A 26905-nucleotide genomic window follows, 5' to 3' on the forward strand; every position below is an offset into this window, starting at 1 on the left:
ATGCTCACACCAAATGTGTGGCAAAGAATAAGCGAGAATAAGATAAAATGTCTCCCAAATGTTCCAGGCATTCAAAGGTCCACTTTAATAGGACCGAATCTGGAGACAATCTTTGGGAATCATGGTTATGGTTCTGTACATCAGCAGATCAGGTTGTGAAAGAGTCGGCTGTGAATAGACTTCTCTAAATGTATTATAGAGGAGGTGGGGATAAAATACTTCCAAACAAAAATATAAACATAAATAGATTCAGCGTTAAATAGGAGCAGCGCCAATCCCCCTCCTCTCTACCTGGTTGTCGCCGCTCGCACTCCAGACGCCCTTCACTGGCCTGGGTCTTCAGAGGCGGCACAATGATGTTGCGAGAGCTAGTGGAGCAGGGAACCTCCGGCTGGCATTTGCTTTCGTGGTTGGTGGCGTTGGCGGTGCGCCGCTGTCCATTGGCAGCATAAGGGCTGGTGTTGCTTGAGGAGTCTGAGATAGGAGAGTCATGTACGGTGACACAGCTGATAACATTCCGGCGCTGTTTGGGAAGGCTGAGAAAAGAAAAGACCGAGTGTTAAATTTAGGGCTACAAGTGAATTTCTGGCTCAAGTTTTAAAGGCAAGTAAACAAGTGAAAGAGAGCCACACACTTATTCTTTTTGTACAATCTGCTTAAGATGGGGGCAAACATGGTAAGCAAACTTTTTTTAAGCCTATTTTTATTTGATTGCCATTAAAAAATAAATCTTGATTTATACTCAGATCACACCACTAGATGCTGTGTATTCATGTAAAGTGTGTTTGTTACATACTTCATATATATGAATACACAGCATCATCACTAGTGACCAACATTAATGCACAAAAGATCATTTACAAGCAAGTGACCCCTCATAACCAACTTAAAAGTACAAAATACATTATTCTGTAAAAAGATGGAAGATAAATACATGCGAGTTTAATTTCTTTCCTTTTTCAAATAATGTTTAAAAAATAGCATACCATGAATGTATTTATTTTTTGTTACTGGCATTGGATTCAATGTAGTTTTTCTGTGTTATATTTTTTTTCCCCAAGTGAAAGTAGATACCATGATTTTTATTTCGATCAGTTTAAATTTGTATGTATGTATGTATGTATGTATGTATGTATGTATGTATGTATGTAACACACACACATATATACATACACATACTGTAATCTATATTTTATTGGCATTTCTGTTGATTACAGTTTTGAATGTTAGCAGTGACAGTCACATTTTGAGCCCTAGGCTTATACTCGAATCAGTATAGTGTTCCTGTGTTTTTCAGGTAAAAAGTGATACCTTGATTAATATTTGGTAATTAGTTTTATTTTATTAGTTAACTGCACCATGTTTTGTGCCAGAAATGTAATGTTAGTGTCTTAGTAAATAGTAAGAACTGCATAATAAATGTTTTGCCTCAGTTGCAGCAATTTCATCCAAAATTCACACATTTATGCATGACCTATTTATGTTACTTTAGTGTAAGAAGTGATGACAAAGTTATAGACAGAATAATAGGAACGTATAGCAGCTGAAAATTAAAGCTGTTCTGGTCTATAAGGGGTATGCAATGTTAAAAACCAAAGTTGTTAGAAAAAAAAAAATATATAGGATGTAAAAATATATCTTTTAAAAAGGTAAAGATATCCCTGACCCCCTGATATGACAGGCCCTCTATCACCCATAGGTACACCCCAGGATATTGCTCTTGGAGAGGTAGAAGGGTCTCTGGGTCGAGAGAGGGGGAGGCGGGATGGCGGGGTGCAGCGCAGGCCCCAGGCAGAGACAGGCCGAGAATAGATGCTTTTCCCACTGACTGCGTTATGTCTCCATGGCAACTGAAGTTTGGGAGTCAGAGTGCAGAATGGATGGCGGTAATCATCAGGCCGCATCCAGGAGACGCAGACAGCTTTATATATCAGCGCCGAGAACGAGACATTTCACAGAGACACAAAGGACCCTTCTCCTCACCTTGCACAAAGGACTCCACATTTCTGCTAAATTAGTAGACATTGTTTTTTTATCAAATGGTGACCATGGAAACATTAATTTACAAAGCATCAAATACATAAATAAAAAATAGGAAATGTAACAAATCGAGGAAAAACAATCCCTCCCATCCCAAAATATTTTTGGAAGCCATCACTGATGTTGATCTGAGATCATCGTCAAATACCTATATGTCTCATGTATAGGACAGTATATAAAGGATACGCTGGGAACAAATGATATTCTACACTTGAGATGAGGAAATGGAGCAATTTTTTTCATTACTATTATTAATATTACCTTTATTTAATAAAGCACCACCGTATTACAGAACATTAAACTTCATAGGATACAAAATAACTGTGAATTGTGATGTGTTGATGTGAGTAAAAGAACTATTAAAAAGACAGTTTGCGAACAAACCCACTTGGTGACCCCTATAAATGTGACTGGGATCCTACATTGTCCAATCACAGCTCAGGATTCCCAATATGCGTAAATTAATACATGAATAATCACCAATGCATAAATTACCAAACCCTAGATGATTAAAAACGCATCTCACTAATAAATCGGGGTTTAGAGGAGCACCAAACCCAATACTCTAAAGATGGCCATACACTACACATGCTGGGTCTGATTTTTTTTTAAAAGCAAGCCAAGGCTGAAGAAGATAGATTATCATGGTGAACCTGGATGATCTAGCAATTTCAAGCTGGAGGATCAGCAGGTTTCAAGGATATCAGTGGTGGAACTATGGCTGGGTAGGGAAATCAGACCCAATGGGGCTCCAGGGAAAATGCTGAGCTGAATGACTTGTATTGGTAAGGACAAAGGGGGAGATTGCGATCCAATAGACAGCAAAACCTTGAAGGGTGACAGAGGGCAGGAGAGTTCTGGAGATACAGATTATTGATGAATTTAACTTTGTAATAAATTCATGCATCAATCAAGGTGTGCAGGCCCTATTTAGATTTTCCGGCGGGTCCCTGTATTATGTACTAACATGCCCCTGGTTATAAATTCTAACCCAATACAGGTTAAAAAGAAGATGTTTAAAGAAAATAGATATGATTTGTATACAGGCTTTTTATGTGGGGTTGAGGACTCAGACAGCGAGGCACCTTTCCTACAAGATGCCTCGAGTTATGTTTTTTGAGCCTTCAATAATCTGACTCGAATGCCCTTTAAAATAAACAAGCGCAGAGTGTTCTCAAATGCGGTCAGGACACTTTGATAGTCATTGGTGCTCTTGGAAGCAGTTAGTCACAAGCAACCCCCCACCCCTTTCCCAATCATCCAACGTGGACACTGAGTCCCTTGTTCTCTTTATAGAGAGTGGCTGCAATAAGCCAAGCGGCTGAAAGAAAAGGGCCGCGGTTATTACCGAAGGACAATTTCTTTTTATAAGAATATTTTGAAGTCAAAACTTTTCAAATTTTCCTACGGCTCAAATGTTGACGATACTTCTGGAACCCAAAGCACGCCATGGAAAAAATGTTTTATCAGCTCATCTAGAAGTCTTGTTTCACTGCAAGATTTATTTATGAGACGTGGCAGAGAAATATTTGGTGATCAGCAAAATTTTAAAGACAACCCAAGTTCCACACAGCAGTTATATTCTTAGCAGTGCAAATTGAGTATAAAATTGAACTCCACACCTTTTATATCTAATGAAAGTTGATCTCCACCTCCTCTTACTGACTGCTGACAATTAAAATATAAACCTATCTAAATCTAAAACCATTTTTACTCCTGTGGTCACATGAGGCTCCAATCCCAAATATTATTATAGAAGAGGGTGTCTTTCTTTGGGTCCATGTTGCTACCTGCATGACATGGACACTTCTTATTGAATATCTAGAAGTGGGGTCATTTCTGAATTCCAAGAAGCAGTTAGCAGAAGTGGCATCAGCACAGGGCTCCTTTAGGGAACCGGTAAACATAGGCATTTCTGTAGCATTGGATTAGCAGTCCCACGCATCCAGAAACTGACATTAGCAAATGTATCTATTTTACTAATGAAAGATGAAAAAAGATGGGTTGGAGGAAGGTTTTTTAATATTTGGTTGAAGGTAGGCAATAACCTTTTAATAAGTTTTTTTTGCTTGAAATATTGAAATTCTATCCACACGTATGGCAATGTTCAGCCATTATCATCCAGCTTTTATATGTGCAAACAAACAGGTCAAAGGAACCTACTGCCAACACTTACTAGGATTTCACAGAATTTTTAATAATTACAGCTGGCAGAGTGGTCTTTTTTTTTCTTAGGGATAAAAAGCCAAATTAAATTGCAAGGAAATGGACATGTATGTACACTTGTCAGTTACTGAGGAACGCACAGTGGAAGCAGATTTTAGATTTAGGTATATACAGAGGACACGGAAATCTGAACTAAACAAAAAAACGCTAGGAGGAGGATTTTTGGCAGAAGAGATGTGAAAGGTCTTTTTCTGCCAAAAACCTAATTCTTTTTCCTTTAAAAATTTTTCTCCATGAAGTGTAACTCTCTGCTCATTCCCATCATTGGTAAGATAATGTAGTTTATGCCTGTTTGTGCAAGACTGACATTATTAACAGTTGCAGAGGATGTATGGGAACCTAGAAGCAGTGACAGCTGTGGGAAACAGAGCCTACATTACTTGTACATGATGGCAGAAGTCCACCATCACACAGAGCAGTGTTCTCCCCAGACCCTTTTAGCCGGGTGCACCACCTGGCATGTTTTAGTAACCACCCGGTGGTTTTTGGGTGGTTACTGAAAAGTTGGGTCACAAAACAGGGGCTAAAACCTGGCTACAGCTTCTGGGGAGAATATTGTAGTGGTTTAGTTCCAAGCCAAATATAAACCATGGCCAGGCACAGTCCTGCTAAAGTTTATTTTTGCTGCCAAGTATATGCCCAGGAATTATTATAAGCCAAGCTCATAATGCTCATGCTCATGGGGGACATATATCACCATACGATAATTTTTGGGGAGGTCATTTCCTTCTGTTGCATTAGGTATGAATTATATTATTTAATAAAACAACAATTCTCTCAATGTTTCAGGTATTTAGTTCTCACCTGGGGGCAACGTGTTTCTGTTCCTCCTCCTCATCAGTGTCACTGCTGATAGTGATGACGCTGACGGCCGGGCTGGGCGTGTCAGGGATGACGATTGTTTGGCGCTGATGGTCAACTCGGGACGGGGCCACAGAACTGTCACCCCAGCCACAGGTGATGGAGGGTCCACAGGGGGCAGAACTCTGTGGCACAGAGCAGCGAGGTGGCGTGTTCTCCTTCACCCGTTTGGAACGCTGGGGTGAACTGTGTGATTGAGAGGAGGAAACTTCATAGGAGGAGGAGTTCCTAAAATGTAGAACATCAAAGTGGAGAAAGGAGAAAAGCAAGGGGAGAAAAAAGTGAATCAGCAAAACAGTCCTGGTATATAAAAAATAATAATAATAGCAGAACACAAAATATTATGAAACATTTAAAATTACAGAGGTCAAGAAAATTATTCTTTATACCACACCAAGATCTTACGATATGACTTTACTAACTGGGGAGTCTTGTTATATCTTAGCCCAGGATCTATCTATAGCCCAGGAGTGTTATTAGAGCTTGGAGCGTCTTAATTGACTGATCTAAAAATTGTCTTGTTCTAATATAAAATAAAACTGAAACTCCTTCTGTTATGGTTTTACTAAATAAAAAATACAGCTGAAGAATAACTCAACCATAAATCAGAGCGGTAGTACTGGATGCAATAAAATAGATAAAGAAGTTAACTGATAAAAAAAATGTGATGTACAGAATTCCTGACAAATCAAATTCTAGACTTTAATCTTTAGACTGCTAAAAGATATCAACTAAAGACTCAGAAATAAGCACTTGTCTTATTTGGCTTTTGCAGCCTTTACCTACTCTTCCGTCTGAATAAGTGTGATAAGCTCAGTGACCCATATAACATTATATTATATATATATATATATATATATATAATATTATTACACAGTATTTATATAGCGCCATCATATTACGCAGTGCTGTACAAAGTCTATAGTCGTGTCACTAACTCTCCCTCAAAGGAGCTCACAATTTTATGTCCCTACTATAGTCATATGTCACTAATGTAGTCTAAGGTCAATTTTTGAGGGGAAGCTAATTAACCTAACGGCATGTTTTTGGGGATGTGGGAGGAAACTGGAGTACCCGGAAGTAACCCATGCAGACACGGGGAGAACCTGCTAACTCCATGCAGATAGTGTACTGGACGAGATTCAAACCTGGGACCTAGCGCTGCAAAGGCAAGAGTGTTACCTCTGAGCCTCTGTGCTGCCCAATTTATATTACATTATATATATATATATTAATAAAATCCAGATAGAGTAGGAAAGTCTGCCAGGTTTGTATTGGCAGCTCCAATTACCTGGACAAGAAAGCAGGAGAAATTTATAAAAAAAAAAAAAAAAAAACACAATAAATCAACTGATAAACATTCTATACCTTCCCTATTCTATTCAGAACTTTAATAAACATTTTGGATTGGACTTTGAATTGCAACTTGAAGACAATTCAAACATTTTAATGGTTAGTTTTGAATCGGTTGTGGAAGGTGACAAACCCAACGGACAAATCTGACAAAGAATCAAATTCTTAAATAAAGTGTTTAATTGCTTAAGTGTTTAATGTTCCCATTGAGGAGATTTGTATCTGTGACTATAATTACTAGTACTACTAGAGTACACAGACAGCAACAAACTAAGGATTTCACACTTCCATGTCTTATCAAGAACAAAGAAAAACAAACATTTAAAGTTGTACTTTAAATATTAACATTCATCACAGTTACTTAAACATTATATTTCACATATTTAATTCACTATATCAGATTGTTCACTCTCACCGGGAAGCCCCTCCCACCAGCTTGGCAGCTGACCTGGTTGAGGAGTGGTGTTGCTTTTTGCGTGAAGAGGAAGCACTGGTTGGCTGCTGTCTCATGACATGAGCCACGCCCACATTCAGGGGCTGGGCAGAGGGTAAGGTCACGTGACCAGCCAGGAGGGCCGGCTGCTGCATGATAGGGTTGTAGTGGGCACCATGGGCGTGGCTGTTCCTGGAGGGAGAAAAGAATATAATTAGAAGAACAATATACAAAATCACCCCATCAATCTATCTAAATATTATCTATCTGTCCATTCATACAATCATCCAGTCAACTTTTGACCCTCCACACCTTCAGAAAAGATATCACTGCATATTAGCCATTAATATTTTAAACTCCTGTTTTTGTTTTTTAAGAATCTCAGAAAAGTAAAATTAGGGAGGAGGAAGCAGCTTTCAACAGTTGTTGTTACCCAATAGTATTCTCCTTTAGGAGACTGGCAGAATACAGGTTCTCCCCAGCCCCTTTTAGCTGGGCGCACCACCTGGCACAGATCAGTACTGCCGGGCTGTTTTAAGGTGGTTGCTGATGAGTTGGGTCACAATACAGGGGCTGCTACCCACCTACAGTTTCATCCAACCCGGCTTAAAAAAAAAAGTTCAACACTGGAGTAAAATTAAAAAAAATCCTTTGACATTTAAATGCCTGAAGCTTGACTTGAAAATACAACATTTTAAGCACAGAACGGATAGGCCGGACTTACCGCCAGTCTGCCAGCTGCTGGGTGCTCGTCATGCTGTCTGGGATGACCGTGGCGTGCTGGACAGATGTGTGGGCCGCCACTCCTGCCAATTGCTGCCAGGCTGGTGGAAGAAGGATCTGCTGGGTGCCGCTTGGCCAAGCCTGCTGCAGGGGGAGGGGGGGGGAAAAAAAAAGTAACTTTATTTAGCAACTTTAATCCAGCAAAATATATTATTAGGTTTTATGTTCTCCCCAGCCCCTTTTAGCTGGGTACACCACCCAGCACTTTTCAGTAACCCCCCCTGAGCTGTTTTTGTATGGTTACTGCAGAGTTGGGTCACAATAAAGGAGCTGCCACCCTCCTACAATTTCTTTCCACTCGGCTCAAAAAAATTTCTGACTTGAACACAGATAGGTTATATTAATATGTTCAGTTTAGATTTTGCAAGCCTTTACCACCATGAATCATAGAAATCTGGACAACGTCTACCTTGGCTTTTCTCTTTAGCAGTATGGTATCATCCACGATCACCATATAACTCCTAAACGGAGATGCCCAATCATGCAAATATCGGTGCATGTGCATTTCAGCAATAAAGGTCAGATGTTTCTGAAAAATGATATTATTGCTGTATATAGTGGAACACAGACCAGGTTCCAGTCTAAACCTCCTCATCCTATAATATGTTTGCCAATTTCTCATTATCTCAGATATTTTAATGCTGGTATATAAATAGCTGAATAATAAGCATTTAATTTTTTATAAATTTGGGTTGCAGACTGACACAGTTTCAATCCAAAGAGAAGTATAAATTAATATGCGCTAGTTTTGTTCTATAGGATACAACACATGGCAGTTTTATACACAGACTGGTTTTCATGGCAAAGAGCACTTGGTTTAAAGTGCTGCTCTTCAAAACGCCCACTGGGGGGAGCCATTTGGATGGATTGGAGCAGAAATGACAATTCCAACAGCACAGGCTCCTTTCCTTATTTGCATATTACTGGTCTACAGAGGGCAATTCAACACCCTTCTAGTTCCAGTGTCCAGGAAGCATTTAGAGAATGTGAGAAATGCACACTAAGTGTTCCCTTTCAACTTCTGCATTGTCTTAGAGAGAACCTGTTGCATAATAACTTACTTTAAGAGTGTTAAAGGTCAGTTTTATGCAAATGTCTCTTTAAAGAGGAACTAAACTCAAAAATGCCCAAAACCAAAAAATTAAAATCCACTTACCTTCAATCCCGCAGCGTAGTTGATCGGTCTGCAGGGGTGTCTTCCATAGGGTCCTGTGCTGTCCCGGCATCGGTCTCCAAGCAGGCACACCGGGGCCGCCATCTTCTCTTCTTCCTCCTACATCACCCAACCCAGGTGATCGGGTGACATAGGTTGGAAAGAAAAACTTGTCGATCTCACTGCACATGCGTGAGATCGGCAAATTTTTCTCCTCTCACAAAAAGGCTCCTTCTGCGCATGCCCGAGATGCTTGGGCATGCGCAGAAGGAGCACCCAAGAACCTCCCGGGATGCGTGCTGTAGGTATCCCAGGAGGCTTTGTGACCCCATTCACTCTCAATTGGCTAGGCTGTGTTGGGTGTAGGGTGTTGCACTTAAAAACTAAACTTCTGAGTTTAGGTACGCTTTAAAACAAAAAATAAATGTACTGTATAATGTGGATATATATTTATAAAATAATGTTTAAGCTTTTCAGTCAGGGCTCTTTTTAATGTCCTATGGAATATCTGTAAATTGAAGGTTCATACCTGAGTCAGAAGTCCTGGCTGGATCTGCAAAGCTTGAGCCCCAGCGGTCTGCGTTACGAGCGGCACGGTGTTATCCATGCGCACAGAGTAGCCGCCATGTTTGGAAGGAGACGTCTGCAGTCCTGGACAACCAGAAAAAATATGTTAGTGCATCCAACAAAGAAAAGTGAATATGGAACCGGTCACATCTATCACAGAAAAAAGGGAAAATAAAAACTGGTGTGCCAGTACTGCTAGCCACAGCGCTAACCATTCAGCCGCCATACGGCCTTGAAAGGATAAAGGACCCCAGTAACCTTGTTGGCATATAGGGCCACAGGCACCCTCATTCTCTCTAAACATCCTCTAGTGGGGCTCACTGAGTCCTCACCTTGGAAGGCTGGCGGACAGACGATCAAAGCCTGCTGAAAGGGGTCAGGACGAGCACAGATCTGTGTAGTCCCAGTTTGCAGCGGCATGCTCCTCTGGGCTACGGCTGCCATGGATGCAGCAGAGGGCTGATGGAAGACAACAGCTGGTTAAAACCTTTAAAAAAAAATAATCATCCCAAAGGTAAAAAAGTAGTCACAAGTCCAAGGCAAAGCTCACCTGGCTGTGCACAGTGTTCAGCTGGTTGTTGAAGGTCATAGTGAGGTTAGTGGAAGTGCTGGGCGCAACATGCGTGATGAAGGGCGTTTTGCTGTGGTTCACAGTGTCGTACATGTTTACTCTCCTCTTACAGATCTCCATGTTCTGGAAACAAGACTTTACACTGCGGAAACATAGGGAAAGGGGCAAGAGCAGGGGCAAGACAGAGATAGATGGGGGGGAAAGGAGGAAAAGGGAGAGCAGGGGGATGCATAGACACAGGTGGGAGAATGGGTGATGCAGCAGAAGAGAAAGAGAGAGAATGGAGAAAGATGCAAAATTACTGAATGCACACGAAAACACATGAGGAAGAAGAAAGCTGCAGAAATCACTCTGCCCAAGAACAAAATAAGAAAATATTAGAGCCTATCTGCTATTAAAGCCTATCTATTGCCTAAAGCTTGTGGCGATACAAAATCCCCCCCCCCCCAAAAAGTAATAAAATAAAACAAAAAAAAAATTAAACATATATCATTACAGTCTTGCTTATCTACTTAAGCTTGTGTAATAATATAGAATCTTCATGCAGGAAACAAGATTTCTAGCATTAAAGCATATTCAACATATATCATTACAGTCTGAGCTCATTTAGCAAACCCTGTCTGATAATGCAGAATATACCCCAAGATCATCATAGAGCTCTAGCATTAAAGCCTAGCTACCAAATAGATCATTACACCCCGACCCCATATACTAGAACAACCAATTTAAGAAAGCTAGTGTGAAGGAGCTAGAATATTCTCTAGAAACACAATAGAGCTCTAGCATTAAAGCCTATCATCTATTAAGGATATATCATTACACTCTATTATTAGAGCCTGTCTGTTAAGACTTGATAACATATAAAGCCTATCTATGGGACTGATTATAGAAATTAAAGGTCTGTCATCTCTCTCTCTGCAGGACTATCAGGGTGTCCATGGGGTTCTAATACCCCAACAACCATGGACACCCCAGAATATTCCAAGCTAATGCATACATTTAAATCCTTATGCACTAAGACAGAGGAAAGGTAAGCTACTCAATTTCTTTGTTACTAAAATATATATCACCCCCCTCCAACCCCAACCCTCTCTTTATCTAATGCCCATTCCCCTATCTTGGACACCAGCAAGAGGCCGTACTGAGAGCTGTGCGGAAAGTCCAGGAGGTGGGTCATGGTGACAAAGGGATGGTTGAGGGTCTCGATGGGGGTTATTCTCTTATCCGCATCAATGGTCAGCATCTTCTTCAGCAGGTCAATGAACTCTCGTCTGTCTGCCTTTTCTACGAGCATGTCACTGCCTTCCAGATCCGAGGTCATATTCACCTGAGGAATATATAGGTGAGGATGTGTTAGAACCCAACAAAAACCTTTGGATAAAATAAAGAAGAGTTAAACTCTGTCAGGCTCTTATTGTTTTTTTTTCTTAATTTGAGGAGATTTTCTTATAACCTGTGCCAGTGATCACATAACAAATTGTCGTGGAAGACTGCATAAATGCATGAACGAGTGTTGTACATACAGCGCTGTACCGCACTATGGAGCAGCACCCCACTGCACTCTCTCCCCTCCACTTGCGATACGATCGTCCATCCTCCGCCATCTGTGAATCTGCCAGGACGGTCATTCGACAACGAGCACTGTACACACGCAAGATTCTCGTCCGATATCAGCCCTGAACCGATTATTGGATGAGGACCATTGCATGTGTGTACCTAGCCTTAGAACCACAATACTGATAACTGGTTGTACAAGGGTGTTGTACTGCACAGGGTTACACTGAAAGTCGTGGTAATGGGTTCTCAATACTGAACAAATAAAATATTAGACATGAGCCTGCACAACCTGACCACCCCATGATTGTCCTTACCTGTGCCATGTCATCCAGGCAATTAAAGATGTACTTTCTGGCTTCTTTGGATTTAATACCGGTCTCCGATTCATGATCCTCAGGAGTCTAACAAAACAAATCACAGCAAAAGAATAAAACATTGGTCATGTCAAGCTTTTCAACATTAAATATCCCATACTAACCCGAGGTGTTTTCATAACCTTACTGTAACCATTTCCTAATATTTCCATCAAAGTAATTTCCAGAAAACAACATATATTTTCATATGGTCATTTTTTTCCAGGAAGTGTAAAAATCAACCCAGTCTTTTACCTTCCATGAGGACCTGTTGCCTTTGAAATTAATTACACTCCATTAAATGTTACCAATATTCAAAGACCAGTGATAAAGCTGATGTGCTATGTAAATTACATAAAAATTATCTGCCGAGATAGGAGGATGGAGCATTATAACAAATGCCACCAAGGATCTATGCTGTTCTTACTTTTAGTCTCCATAGAGGATAAGGCGAGTCACCGTCACGATTAAAGAACCTTGTAGTTTTCGTTCCAGAGCTGAGGAGGTATTCAGCAGGAAGGCCTTGGGTCTGAGAGATGTATCGGATCTGTAAGGGAACACACAGTTTCACAATGAGATGTCAGCAAATTGTCATAATCAATCTTCTGAGATTAAAAAAAAAATAAACGCACATTTCTTGACATATGACAATGACAATGACATTTCTCTCATTGACATATCACGCTGGATATCCTGAGCCATGCACTCACATTTCTTATTTCTAACAAGCAGATGGAAAAAGGATTTAAAAAAAGTGTAAACAGTTTTTTTTTTTAAAAATGGCTAAACAAACTAAATGTCATCTTGTTAGGAGTTCAAACGCTGCACATAAGGGGGGAATCGGCAAGCTGTGTGCCTCTTGGCATCTTTGTTGCCTTCCAGGGAGACCACCTTTGTTGCTTTGGTGGCTCAGGAGAACAGCGGGCCAGCCTGGACCTCCTTCCTCTCATCTCTGGAATAAATCCCTGACCACACTATATCCTGGATATCGTGAACATACATCCCCATGGTTCAACTGGGTTACTGCCACGGTCCATCCTATAGTGCAGTCACAGCTCCCAACTATGCTTCATTTCCTCTTTTGGAACAAAGCATTGTTCCTCATTCCTACTAGTCGTCCCCCTTTTTTGCTCAGATGTATAAACATCTATAAATCTCAGAAAGTTGGGAGATCTGTAAAATCATCAACTGTCTTTCACTAAATGTTAACTTAGCCTGCTAGAAGTGCAGCAAACATTATTGCTGTCAGAAGAACACTTCAAAGCAAGCCTACAGGCAGAAACAATCATGTGCAGGATCTGTACATAAGCTGGATACAGGTTAATGCCATGTTAAATAAAACCATTGAAAATAAATCATGGAGCGTTAAATTTCCACCCCTGAAGCCCAAACTGTTGTGTCATTTATAAAATCTGGTACAATAAAATGGAAAATAAAGTGAAAATATACACTGGCTTACAGAATGATCAATGAGTAACATTTCAAGGGGAAGGCATAAAAAAATTTAGAAGATAAATAAGAATATGAACAAAGTCCCACAAACTTCCTGTCTGGTGACATTCAGGGACTCTGCAGGAAGCCCCCAGGGAGTCTCCTTTAGAATGAGATGGCTCATAACAATTGCAAATATAAATGCAATGAGACATGGCTCCGATTTTGCACAGATATGGGAAGTATTACACACACGTGTTTAAATTTGATTGGTATTGAGCTTTGCTCTCTGGCTGTGTTGGGAGCAGAAGATGTGACCTGAGTGACCTGTGTCCTTGACAGTTAATTAGAGGGAAGACATGAGTTCCAGCTACGGAGTACAAGAATGGGCTGGTGCAGCAACATTGGCTGTGGGCTATCTGGCTTACAGATCCCTGTGCTGTAAAGACAATGCTGCAAGGCTATGGTGAACTCTGCCATACAGAAGGACAACCCCAAGGTTGTTCATGCTTTTGACACGGAAGCTTTGGGAGACAAAACAGTTTATTGCCAATGCTGAAGGTCCAAAAGGTTCCCATACTGTGATGGACCCCACACAAAACACAAAGAGGAGACCAGTGACAACGTGGGCCCTTTAATCATTAAGAAGAAGGAATCATAAGTTAGATCTTTAGTCTTTGGATGCAGAATATGATATTGTGAAACCCCAGCAAGACGGCAGAGGAATATTCCATACAACAAGGACCGTTTGCCTGTGCCTGTCATCTGCCTTAAATGTATAAGCCTGCAGTGGTGGGGGGTTTGGTATTTTTGTGTCTGCCATGGAATCGGAGACTTCATGTCCACTGTATGAATTACAAACCACTGTGTATACATTCAGTGAATACTTGTACGCTTTATGGTTCTTCAATCTGTGACACACTGACATTGGAATGTAAAACTGATGCATAGGCATTAAATTATAAACAAAATCTTAACTGAAACAAAATAAAAGAAAAAAATACATTTGATTGGTATTGGGTTTCATAAAGCTGTGTTAGACATTTATTGGACTCAAACCAAATCTGTTTGTGGTTTTGGATAGTGTAGCAAAGGTTAGAACTCCCATTAGGTTTTTATTACTGGATGTGTCCCCATCTGGGAAATTTCTATGCAGGATATAGGTGGAAATCTCCCCATAAGTTGCAGTGAGTGCTACCTCAGATATCACTTAAAATAAAATTGGGAATAATGTGGAATTACAATTACCATTTTGAATGAACAACTTTTAGACAGCACTGCTTTAATGAAAAGGGCACAAGAAGAAGGCATGCTGTTGACCATTTGGTGATCCAGTAGAGAGATCACTAAATTACATAGTAGGACAGCTGTACAGATCTTAGGTGATGTCATGATCATGAAATGGTTGAATGTATGAAGGTGATGAAAATCTAGCACCTGTACACAGCCTAAGTGCCCCCATTGGAAAAAAATTCCCCTTCCACTGCTGTTTTGCCAACTGTAAAATTTTGCAGTCTCCCAAGAATGAAGATAGATCCCACTTTCCAGAATTTAAATAAAATAGAAGAAATTATACTTTAATCATTGTGACATATCACGCTGGATATCCTGAGCCATGCACTCACCTGGTCATACTCAGAGGCTCCAGGGTACAGAGGCCACCCCAGGAACAACTCCGCAATGACACAGCCCAGAGACCACATATCGATGGCTTCACAAAACGGCAACCCAAGTATGATCTCCGGAGCCCTGCAGAAGAAAACGATAATGAAATAAGAAATGATAAGGAGAAGAAGACGTGTATAGAGTCAGATCCTCCTGCCCTACATACAGCACAAAATACAATAATACAATACATAAAGTTTGTTATCAATCCATCATGGCAATGAGCCATTGTGGGGTTTGGTGCACGATAAACCCATTAATGTTTAGGCTGTCATGTCAGTGGTAAAGGGGCAAGCTGGCCTAAAAAATTCAAGATATATAAAAGATGAACTTCCACTGCGGCAGGTTTATAATACAAAAATCAAAACTTAGCAGCTATGAACATACATGAGGCAGCTTGACCTGAAACGTTAACAATGAAGCAGAATGTTCAGAGGTGTGTATACACTTAGCTACAATGCAAATAACTGTCATGTGAGTGAAATCATGGTAAACTGTGAAATGAACCTTGTGCTCAATCAGGGTAAAGTAACAGATTCATTTTAGAGCAGGGAGCATAAAAAGCACAAATTTAGTTTGCAGCCATCACCCTAATGAACCCCGTTACAATTAGTATAGAAGTGCTCACTCTTCAGCAGTATGGAGCTCGTATGGGGCTAAGCACCATACCAGCCTGGTGACTGATCTCTAAGGTGCAGATTACATTTTATTGTGGCAAAGCCACAAAGCTTGTTTAATGGTAGGGCAAAATGGACAATTGCTCAGGGCCCTGATTGACAGAATGGAGTGCAGGAAGCTGGAATGATGTGCATTTGGGCTCCCCACATTATGGGGTGCAAGAAGCTGGAATGCTGTGCAATTAGGCTTCCCACATTATGTGGTGCAGGAAGCTGGAATGATGTTTTTTGGCTCTCCACATTATGGGGTGCAAGAAGCTGGAATTGTGTGCATTTGGGCTCCCCACATTACGTGGTGCAAGAAGCTGGAATGATGTTTTTTGGCTCCCAACATTAGGAGGTGCAAGAAGCTGGAATTATGTGCATTTTGGGCTCCCCACATTATGAGATGCAAGAAGCTGGAATGCCGTGCATTCGGGCTCCCCACGTTATATTTTCCCAAGGCCTCATTTGTCCTAAGGGGTCCCTTCTCCTTTCTGTTTCTATTTACGGAACAATCAGGTTTGTCATTAGCTGCATTAAACAAATAGGATTCTGCAAGTGAGGTGAAAGGTGAGTATTTGGAATTGGAAAAGGATGCCTACCATAAAAGCTTCAAAGGAACCCCTCTCTGTTTTATTGCATTTTAATACTAGTGCCTCGAGTCCAAGGCTCTAATAACAGTCATGCTCTTGTCCAATGAGAGCACCCTAATGGCTGTGATGCCGTTTCATTGGATATTGACACATAAAATAAAGCACAGGTCCTCTTTGAACCATAGCTTGCTATAAAGAAAGTGTTCTCTGTGCCAGAAATGTGTTTGTTTTGGCTCTGCAGCGACAGCACAATCACAGCTTCATTCCAGGGCCAATTCTCTTCTGTTCTGCCACAGCCATGAAGTGCTATGCGGCTGCTGCAGTGTTAACAGAGCTGAGAAAATGATTTTTTAGTCTTTTCCATGTGGGAACTTTTCATGACCCCTGTCTGTAACCACAAAACCAGCACAGAGTAAAGAAGGCGGAGGGAAGGGGGCGTCTAAGGGGGAACACGACTTTGTCTAAGTATAGAGAATGGAGACCTTAGTGGGGGAAGCATGGAACCAAACAAAAATGTATGATATATTTTCTATGTAAGCCAAACAGAATCAGTCCCAAAATTCAGAAGACATTAGATTCAGATCAAATATTGAATCTGAATTTCAGTAATATTCCTGGCAGTGGGATTGCTGATAAAATGCCGTTTCTGCATTATATCCGCTTCAGCTGTTCCTGGAGCCCTTTAGCTTTACTGCCATGTCACCAAGCCCCCTCTTCTATCTCCGTATTCCTGGTAGGATTTATGGCTCAGGCTGGTTTTAGGCCTCATTATCTCATCAGGCCAGGCTGCCAAAAGCTTCCTAATCCATTCTGTACAATTTTGCATTGTTTGCTACTTTGAAATACGCACTTTTCTGGAGCCTGGTTTGATTTCAAATACATTCAATAGTTTTATATTGGTATAAAAAGTTTGACTGTAGATTTTTTTTTTTTTTTATTAAATTGACTTGAACTACACCTGTTCAGAATTTTGCTCAGGCCAAAGTGTTTGATGCTGAATATAGGTTGCAGCTTACCAGTCATAAAATGCGATTTATTAGTTTTTTTATCCTTACTTGATAATCCTCCAAAAAACACATTTCCTGTCCTAGTAGGACAAAACTAACTCACTGTATCTATGGAGGAAGCCATGGTTGTCACCCAGGCCAGACTTCTCTTTTTCCCAGGAATTAGAGAAAGAAGATAACATGGTCTGTTCAGTTTACTGTACAGGAAAAGGACACAGCATTCCTGACAACTTGCTGAAAACTAACACAGCCACAACTTCCAAAAACTAGTAAGCTGCAAAAGATTACATTTTCATTCTATTGTTCATTATCTCATAAATATAAATAAATAAATATATTCATCATCAACGATCAGCTTTTATTCATATGGTTAACGCTTTTGTTTCCAAAACCTATTGCTAGAACTGCTTAGAAAGTGTTAACTGGAGTTGAGTTATAATTTGTTTGTTGCTTACTGAACATCCATGTAAAGCACACTGCTGTGTAACTTGGAAAATAAACAGAATTGTCACCTAGTTTAAAAAAGGCAGAAACATATCTACCAACAGGATCAAAAGGTACTAAAATCATGTTTTAAGAGGACCCAGAAAAACAAAAACTGTTAATGCTATGGACACACTGCATGATTTATAGCAGTTGCTATACTGGCTGCATTGGGCAGTTAGTGACAATTGATATTTAAATGCTTTTGCGGGCCCCATGTAGAAGGCTCCAGTCCTGCTTAGTAGACACAGAAAATAAGCAGCACACATTAGCAAGGTCTGACCACAAGCCACAACAATCTTTAGCTTCACTTAAATTGGTGTAAATGCTAAACATATCTCCATCCATACTGCATAGACAAATTGTAGGTTTGTGTTCAGATTTCTTTTTGTATTTAGTGGACATGGTTTGGACGCTTTCTTTTCAAGCCACAGATTAGGTTATGAGGGGCTTTAGGAACAGAGCTGGTTTAAAAGTAGAACTGGCCAATTGTCCAAAGCCCAAACTAACAGAATGTTAGGTGCACGGAGCTGGAATGCTGTGCATTTGGGGACCCCTCATCATATTTGCCTATTTGTCTGCTTGAGAGGGGCTCAGTTGATCCATCAGTAGCTATTGCAGAGTTTCTCAACTTTTTTAACATGGGAAGAACACCTTGAACTAACTTTCAGGTATCCCAACCCTGCTATAACTGCTGGATCCACCGCTCACAGAACATTAGCATGGAGGTCAGTGGGAAGAATTCCTCTTATATTGCTGGCCACTGGGAAGAATATCACCCTTACAGATGGCCAAAATGATCATTGGTGTCAGTTAAACTGACCTGAGAGTCACAAATTGCTCAAGGAACTCCTAGCAACCTCTAGAGGACCCCAAGGGTTCCACGGAACCTTGGTTGAGAAACATGGACCTATAGGTTTGTTTCACGGTCAACAGACCATATGGAACATCATTCCAGTTCTGCAGGACCAGGGAAAAGTCACCGACATGTTTTTCATGTGAGAGGATAAAGTTGCTGATTGACAAAACCTCCATCTTCTAATAATTCCCTTGCTGCACGAAGACTGTACTATACACAGTCACGGAGATCTAATAAAAGGTACATTGGACTGTTTACAATACAAGATGTAGGGGAATGCATAATTGATTTTTATTATAACTTTACTATTCAGCAATAATACTTTCTGAAATTTTCTACTATTATTTTTCAAAGAAACAAAATTAATTTAGCTTTAAAAAAACAACATTGAGGTGCAGTGATTGACTTTGCCAGATTAGTTTGGTGCAGTCAGAAGCATTTCCTTACTTCTCTCCCCCATATTCACTTAGACTGCACCTTGCATCTTTTGGAAAATCACAAGGTGTCTGAAATTTGGGAACAATGCCAAGAGCTGCACAGGCACAATATATATTATATATATTATATATACCTGGAAGTGTTACTGTCGCTATACATATGTTCCACCTCACATGTGAATTTCGTTTGGTTATAGGTCCACATTTTTATTACAGTGTATAAAGTCTCCTTTAAAAAAACAAAAAGTAAAATGTTTTTGTATTCTTTTTGTCTGTGGTTTTTGGATTTTTTCTGACCAGCAGGTGGTGCAGACCAATCTGCACTGTGTTGCAGAGACTCCAAAAAAAAAAAAATGCCAGTTTTAGCAGACAGTCGTGATCAGGGTGCAGAAACAGGGAGATGACAATGAGAGACGGAGGGAAAAGGAGGACAAGATTTGTGCAGGCAGAAGGGAGGGGGGAGGACGCAGCGCGGCGGAGCGAGAACAGACAAAATCAAGACTCTTATTAACCTAATTAAGCTCCATACTGGTCTCTGCAGACATGGCAGTGTGCATCTTTCTGGCACATAATGGGTTACGCCAATTGTATCAGGCAGAATATTAAAACCTATTATCTGTTTTAAACTACCGAAAATTAAAATTATAAGTTTACAAAGCCATCACCACTTCTTTTACATGTTGGCAGGTAAAAAAAACATTTTTTGTTGTTCTGTTTTATCATATTTCAATGCCTTCATTTATTCATGGCTATATATTTAGGGGGAAGGTTAGCTTATTCCAATTCTAAGATAAGGGATTTCTTTCCTTGTATCACTTTCTGGCATAACCAGTGCAGCAACTACAACACAGAAAGCGATTTATAATATTGTTGGTGTTTCTTTTGTTTAGTTCATGCTTTATTCTTCTGCTCTTGTAGCTGAGTGGCAGATTTAGTTTAATCCTATTATGTAAAGGAGCCCTGACATCAGATTGTTTTCTTACTAAGAGAGCCTTCTGTGCTGTCCTGTGCTCAGGTCTAAATGATAAAAATAGGCAGAGAATACAGATATGTACTAAAAAGGATTCAACGTGATACCAGCATGAGATATATTTCTTTATGTTAATTGCATGCTTGCTATGCAATCAATGTAACACTCCCAGGTATTTATCACAGAGATCACAGTATTCCCAATGACAATGCCTTTATCTGTTTTTCACTTGAGAAGGTCAGAGCCACCTTTGTCCAGTTATCACTCAGGGTCACATCTACTTCTTGGGCTTAGATACCGCTCAAAGATGGCACAGTAATGTAAATTCTGTAATTTGTGTTGTTCACAAATGGAAAATACAGATCACCTCTTGATGCAGCTTCTCACCTTGTGACTTACTATATAGCCCCAGTCTGATCATTGGAGGAAGAAAGACGGAGGAAATGTTTTCTCTTGCCTGCAGCAGACTGACACCATATCAGCCTCTGCTTTTGACCACTACATTGGGTACATTTTTATGTTCATTTTCCTGAGGATTTTTACCCTTTTGCTTCATGAATAATGATAACACTGAACAACAAGATCTCTTGTTATGTACCCCAGGAATCTCTCACACTCTTTCATATATATTTTGTTATATGGTTTGGTGTTTGTTTCACTACAGAAGGGCATTACTATGATATCTTCCATTGATACCAACCCTAGGACGGTACCAATCACATCTCAGTCTGAAAATTGTAATCATAAAGAATTTATATCTAATAGATTCCTGTACTATCTAACATAGTTTCTGGTCTGATAAAGCAGACAGAACTCTGTGAAACGTGTTACCAAGTAAAACTATCCTATATATGATGTTTATGTATTAAGTGAATCTATTTAATTTATGTAAACTGTGTATCAAAATAATGTATTTACATGCCTCTATCACACTGATATATTAACTCTTTTATATGTTCAAATTTTTGTGTCATGTGTAATTATTAAATGTTGAATTTTAACTGTATCCAATTGCGGTATAATAACTTACACTAAAAACCCCATTCTTTGGTGCCTTATTATTTATAGGTATCCCTAAAGGTGTGGATAAGACAATTACTAATTGAATATTCTGTCCTGGTCCCATGCACCAGTATTGCTCTATTGACCAAGTCAGCCTGGCAAAGTTACAGACTTGAGCTTGGAAAATATCAGTAGTGAGGCTATATGAAAATATAGATTTGTGTTAAAGTCTAAGTCTAAATACATGTCCTATGTAATGTTCTTCAGACAAATTCCAGGGAACTACCCACATGTTATACAGATATGTTCATACACATTAAACTTTCCGTTCGTTAGGGACTAGGAGTCTGCAATGAGCATGTCAGGAGATTCCCCTACGGCAAGAAGGTTTAACCTCAGTCTTGGAGGGACTGGAACTGCATGGAAATCCTGGTCTTTGTGTGGCCTTCCAGGACTTGGGTTGAACAGTGCAGCTCTATTGCACTGCAAACAAATAAGCATAAAGTGTTCCTAGATCATTCCAGCGTAAGACAGTGGTTTTGACCAGGGTACTACAGCTATAGCTAGATCCAAAAACTGAAGCCCTGAACAGATATGGACACATTATAAGGTTTAACTCAAATGTATTTTATACAATTTAGGTTAAGGGCTTACCTGTAATATCTGGACTGCAGGTAGGTGGAACACACAGCTTTAGACACATGACTTGCAGAACCAAAGTCTATGACTTTCACCCTGTACGGTTGCCTGGAAGGGTCCACCAGCATGATGTTCTCTGGTTTCAGGTCCGCGTGAATCAATCCCAAGCTCTTGAGTTTCATGAGCGCGGTGGCCACCTGCTGCAGCACAGGCCTGATGTACTTGAGAGGCAGCGGACTGAACTTGTTCTGCTTCAAGAAGTCATACAGGTTCTGTTCCAACATCTCAAACACAAGGCAGGTGTGATTCTTGTGCTGGAAGCACTCGTACGCCCTGACAAAGTTGAAGTCATCTGCGCTCTCTGTACTGAGCCGTGCCAAGATGCTGACCTCGATCTGCCCCTGTCTGGCATAGGAGGGGTGGTTCTTTAGGATCTTGATTGCCACAATTTCATTGGTTCCCCTTTTCCAGCACTTGACTACCTGCCCGAAGGTACCCCTACCCAGGAACTCCAGAACTTCATAGGTGTTTGTCATGGAGCATAGGACCTCATGCTGCACCAGCTGGTAGTCCCCTTCACTGTTGGAGCCACTGTTTTTGGAGGTGGCAGTGGAGGTGGTGGCAGCAGTGGCCCCGCTGGCATTATTCTGGGTCATGGGAGGGTGTTCATCTACGATCTGGACGCTGCCGTTGTCTAACTCTTCACACTTCCTTTTCAGCCCACACTTCTGGTACGTGTCCAGAAGGCTGACTGTGCTGCGCCTCATGAGGTTGGTTGGAGGACCACCGAGCGACTGAGCGCTCGCTGCTGCTGAAGACCCGGTGCTGGACGAGGTCACCACAATGTGACCCGCACTGGTGGGAAAGATGACGGTTTGCTCGAAAGGTGCCTGAAGCAGGGAAGCGTGAGTGAGCACAGGTTGGCTGGTCGTGGAGCTGCTCTTGCCTGGGTTGTAGACCTTGCTGTGGCAGCCGTAACCAGTCATATCCCAGGTGGAGCTTGATTCCAACTTTGGCTTGTTCACGCTACAATAGGAGCTCAACAGGAGGCAGCGGTAGGATAAGTTTTGCAGTGCTGAGGCCATACCTGCAAAGACAAAAGGACTTATGATATATCCATTATGATGTCACATTCATCCCAGTACCACCATCTACATTTTTTCCCCAAAACTCTAAATTGGAGACATTTATTTCAATGGTAAGTCCAGCTACTCCGTTATAGGTTAAATGTGTTGAATTAAGCAGTCATTGGCTTAGGGAAAAGCAGCTGATAGAGGGGGTTTCTGCCCACTTTGGGGTAATTTCACACCATTTTTCATACTAGAACAATAAAACATTACTCTATCCACAACAAAAGAAAAAAAAATTGGCTGAAGTAGTTAAAAATCCCTTGTTTTTTTGTATAGGACTTTATTGCGGTGATTTTCACCGACTTCCTGCCCCTCAAATGCCAAAAAAAACTAAGAAAATACAGATACAAATACAGAAAATAAAGGTTTGGTTGCTACCCAAACAGGACGCACAGACAGCAATAAAACATTGTTAGGAAGTGAGGGGATGTCTCTGCAATAGAAACACAGACAATGGAATAGAAACACACAAAACACAAATAAAATCCTAAAATCATCCTGAAAATCCATGAAAAAAAAAAAAAAAACTGGCTGGAGTGGGGTTTTAATGAACAAAATCCAGCAGAGTGGCATGATGGAGTAATTTAATTATTAATAATAAACAGTATTCATATAGCACCAACATGTTACACAGCACTGTACATTAAACAGGGGTTGCAAATGACACAGGAGGAAGACCCTATCCAGAACTTTAGACAATGGGTTGTCAAATTTTGTAAATGCCCAGAAAAGGAGAGAAATCTCAAAAATGTTATGGATTCTGCTCTATAAGTAACTGGATAACACTGCTTAGTGAACAAATGTTCACTAACTTCATATGTTAAATAAATGTTGTATATTAGATGTAAAATAAAAATACCTTCTTAGGTGTCTCACCATTCCGAGATCTTGCTCTGTTTTACCATCCACTGCAACTAAACTGTTGCTGTTTTTACAAATGTACAGGGGCATCGAGGGACACAGAAGAGGATTTTTTTTTGTTTATTTTACAACTATTATTAAAAGTTTATTTTGTGGTTAATTCCATTTCAATATTTCCATTTTGTTGTCATTTCTCACCCTAGTAAAGAGCTTGTGATGGAGACAAGTGACCAGTTTGGCACACATTACACAGGCATGGTTCATGGTTGTCACATATAGGAACATATAGGAAACTCTCCCTGTGTGGTGCCATGCAGCCATTGCTGCAATGCATGGATATAAAAAGGCTACACAACATCAGTAGCACAAAGGTAGAATAAATGATGAAAAAAAAAAAAAATGTAAAAGTATTTCATTAAACACCAGCATGCTTCGGATACCAAGTGCACAGAGCAAGTTAATTGCCATTTATATCTATTTTGCTTTGTTTATATACTTAATTTTTACTTTTATGGACACATTTTAATTCCCCACTGACTTGGATTTCTCATTCAGCCTTTAGTCTGTAAATACATGGGTATTTGGCAAACCCCTTCCAAAGGTATTTGTATTGTGCCATGTTTATTGCCAGGAGCGGTGCCCTTCCCCAGGGCCGCTTTGTGCAGGAACAATGGGGCATGTCTCGGGTGTATGAATTCACAGTCACATAGCCGCTCTATGAGAGACGTTTATGTCAGAGCACCAAGCACATGACAAAAGCTTCCTCAGTCTGGGGCTCATTGTCCTCCCAACAACTGATAAAATTTAACGCTTTCCCCCAAGTAAAACCTCAACACCGACGGGCACACACCATTACCAGGCCAACAGACAATAGTTCCCCTCAAGCTACATCTAATGAATGAGCATATCAGGATAAGATCTATTACTGTATACAAGATAAAGACATGTAGTCTGGGTATGGGCACACAATGCCACGGCGCCATCCCTCCTAACAGTCCTCTGTTTTGGATAAAATCCTTCTTGTCTCCAGCTATTACACGTTTGGCTCCGGCCATTATAATTCTGTATGTCTTATATGTTATTATGAGTTCAAAAACAACATAACTTGGGCTGTTTAATATAGCAAGCTGCTTTTATGACTTGAATCTGGAAGGCCTCTGGGGTGCTTGTGATAGAAAAACAACGTTTCCTGCCCGTGAAAATATGTTATTGACTTATCTGTGTGCAGGGAAAGCGGTCGTTTATTTTGTATACATATTGCAAAGCATGAGACGTTCAGATACATTGTACATGATATCAGAATATTTAAAGATGATGGCTGATGCTTTAGTTATATCTTTATATTTATCTGTAGGGGGTGACAGGTCCACTTTACAGGCTTAAATGGTGGATGTTCCAGCAGCAAGCAAACCTATGGCCTAAAAGCAAATTCCTGCAGGTGGATCTTGGAAAAGGGGGCCAGCATGAAGTCGGTGTCTGAACAACATAGTGATGGCAAATATGGCCCATTTGGTGTGCTTTCTGGGAGCAGAGATATCTTTTGGGGGGCCCTTAATGCAGGAGTCAGACTGGCGGCTTCTACATGGACATGGATTTTGCACAAAAAAAAAAAAACATTTTCTTATTAAAAAGGAGTGTTAGGCTGTGTACACACGTGCAATAATTATGGTTGGAAACGAATGACTAACGACCGGTCGTCCAATAATCGTTAACAAAAAAAGCGCACAACGACCTCCATGAACAAGGATTGTCACTGGAAATGAACGACCGTCCCGGCAGATCTGATTGGGTGATGATTGTTCACTATCTATTGTGTGTACGGTCGTTCAGTTATCATCTACTAGATTGTAAGCTCTTCGGGGCAGGGTTCTCTCCTCCTGTATTACTGTCTGTATTAGTCTGTCATTTGCAATCCCTATTTAATGTACAGCGCTGCGTAATATGTTGGCGCTATATAAATCCTGTTTAATAATTATTATTATTTTTATTATGGATAGTTCTGCAGTACACTTTCTCCTTTACATGTCACTTCCTGCATCATTCAAACGATCGTATCAAGCATGTGTACATTATTGGTGGATTATATTTGAATGATCGCATTGTTACAGCATGTACAGAATTGTGCACAATACGATCGTTCATAATAATCTGCATAATCGTTGATCTGTCGTTATTTTTCTAACAACAATTATTGCACATGTGTACCTAGCTTTACTCTTTTTGGAACCAAATCCCTCTGGCCATAAACTGTGCAATGTTTTCAACAGAATCAAATTGAATGTGAATCTATACATACAGCAATACTGTGCTTACTTGCAGAGATTCGTAGAGTGTTACAAATGTGATTGTGAAATTATTGTGCATAGGTTATTAGTAACGAGCACAATCATTTGCAGACTAGTGACATCTGTACAAACGCTTTAAGAAAAAAAAAGCAATCACCTGAACAAATCCATGGCCATCTCTTGGTCTCTCCCTGTATATCTCCAAATCAGCATTTATCTATCCTTCTATCTGTCGGCTTGTCTATACATTTTGTGTGTGTCTATATCTCGGTCTTCATCCGACAGTTCATCCGGCTCCCTCCTTCCTTTTCACATTTTGTTCTTTCCCTGTATTTCCTGATTCATCTGTTCCCATTTCATTTTAAAGAATATTTTGTAATCTCTATCTAATCTTTCTCCCCCTGTCGGATTCTCTCATTTGATGTCCAACGGTCTATTCCTACATCTGTCTGTCCATTTCCCTTGCTTTACAATTGGTGTCTGTTCACTTGGCTGTCTACAGTTCTATTTCTCTTTTCGTTTCTATCTATCCGTTTATATATATACACACTATATATATATATAATATATTTATTTATATTCAAACACATACAGAGAGAGAGAGAGATCTGTATCTCCCTCTGTGTTGGCTGTAGTTGCAGACGATGCATTCCCATCAGACGGATAATTTCACAGAACATTGTGTTCGTTAAGAATAGTGACAACAGGTCTTTGTCTGACATTTTCAGGAATAGCGAGTCAGTTGAGTCTAATTCCCTCCATGCACGAAGGCTGGTGATGTCACTGTGATGTCATACGGAGTCATTGGCCCTGACTCATGGACACGAGACATCAGATTGCGATGAACATGGAATAGATGACTCAATAAATCCAGCTGGCCGAGAACTCTTTATATGATAAGAAGGGAGCTGGAGAGGAACTTTTCAGCCTTTCTGTATCATTACACAACATTTTCTAGATATCGGGGAGTTCTACGAAAAAAAGAAA

General features: G+C 40.3%; 1 protein-coding gene across 3 annotated transcripts in view; it reads right to left on the reverse strand.

The window, feature by feature from the left end:
- HIPK2 (homeodomain interacting protein kinase 2) overlaps positions 1–26905 on the reverse strand; it is a 46509-nt gene that overhangs the window by 3998 nt on the left and 15606 nt on the right. The window contains exons 2-13 of one of the 3 annotated variants that reach the window (XM_072399951.1): positions 21658–22729; positions 14954–15077; positions 12325–12444; positions 11859–11945; positions 11130–11314; positions 9967–10129; positions 9749–9875; positions 9379–9500; positions 7638–7780; positions 6929–7105; positions 5071–5355; positions 292–536 (exon numbers count right to left, since the gene is read on the reverse strand). In XM_072399951.1, coding sequence (XP_072256052.1) covers positions 292–536; positions 5071–5355; positions 6929–7105; positions 7638–7780; positions 9379–9500; positions 9749–9875; positions 9967–10129; positions 11130–11314; positions 11859–11945; positions 12325–12444; positions 14954–15077; positions 21658–22727 — 2848 coding nt within the window. In that variant the 5' untranslated portion in view covers positions 22728–22729. Of the gene's footprint in view, positions 1–291; positions 537–5070; positions 5356–6895; positions 7106–7637; positions 7781–9378; positions 9501–9748; positions 9876–9966; positions 10130–11129; positions 11315–11858; positions 11946–12324; positions 12445–14953; positions 15078–21657; positions 22730–26905 lie in introns of all 3 variants that reach the window. The other 2 variants (XM_072399950.1, XM_072399949.1) reach the window with 2 other exon arrangements.

Source organism: Pyxicephalus adspersus, chromosome 2 (genome assembly GCF_032062135.1).
Source record: "Pyxicephalus adspersus chromosome 2, UCB_Pads_2.0, whole genome shotgun sequence".
In the NCBI taxonomy this organism is placed as follows: Eukaryota; Metazoa; Chordata; class Amphibia; order Anura; family Pyxicephalidae; genus Pyxicephalus; species Pyxicephalus adspersus.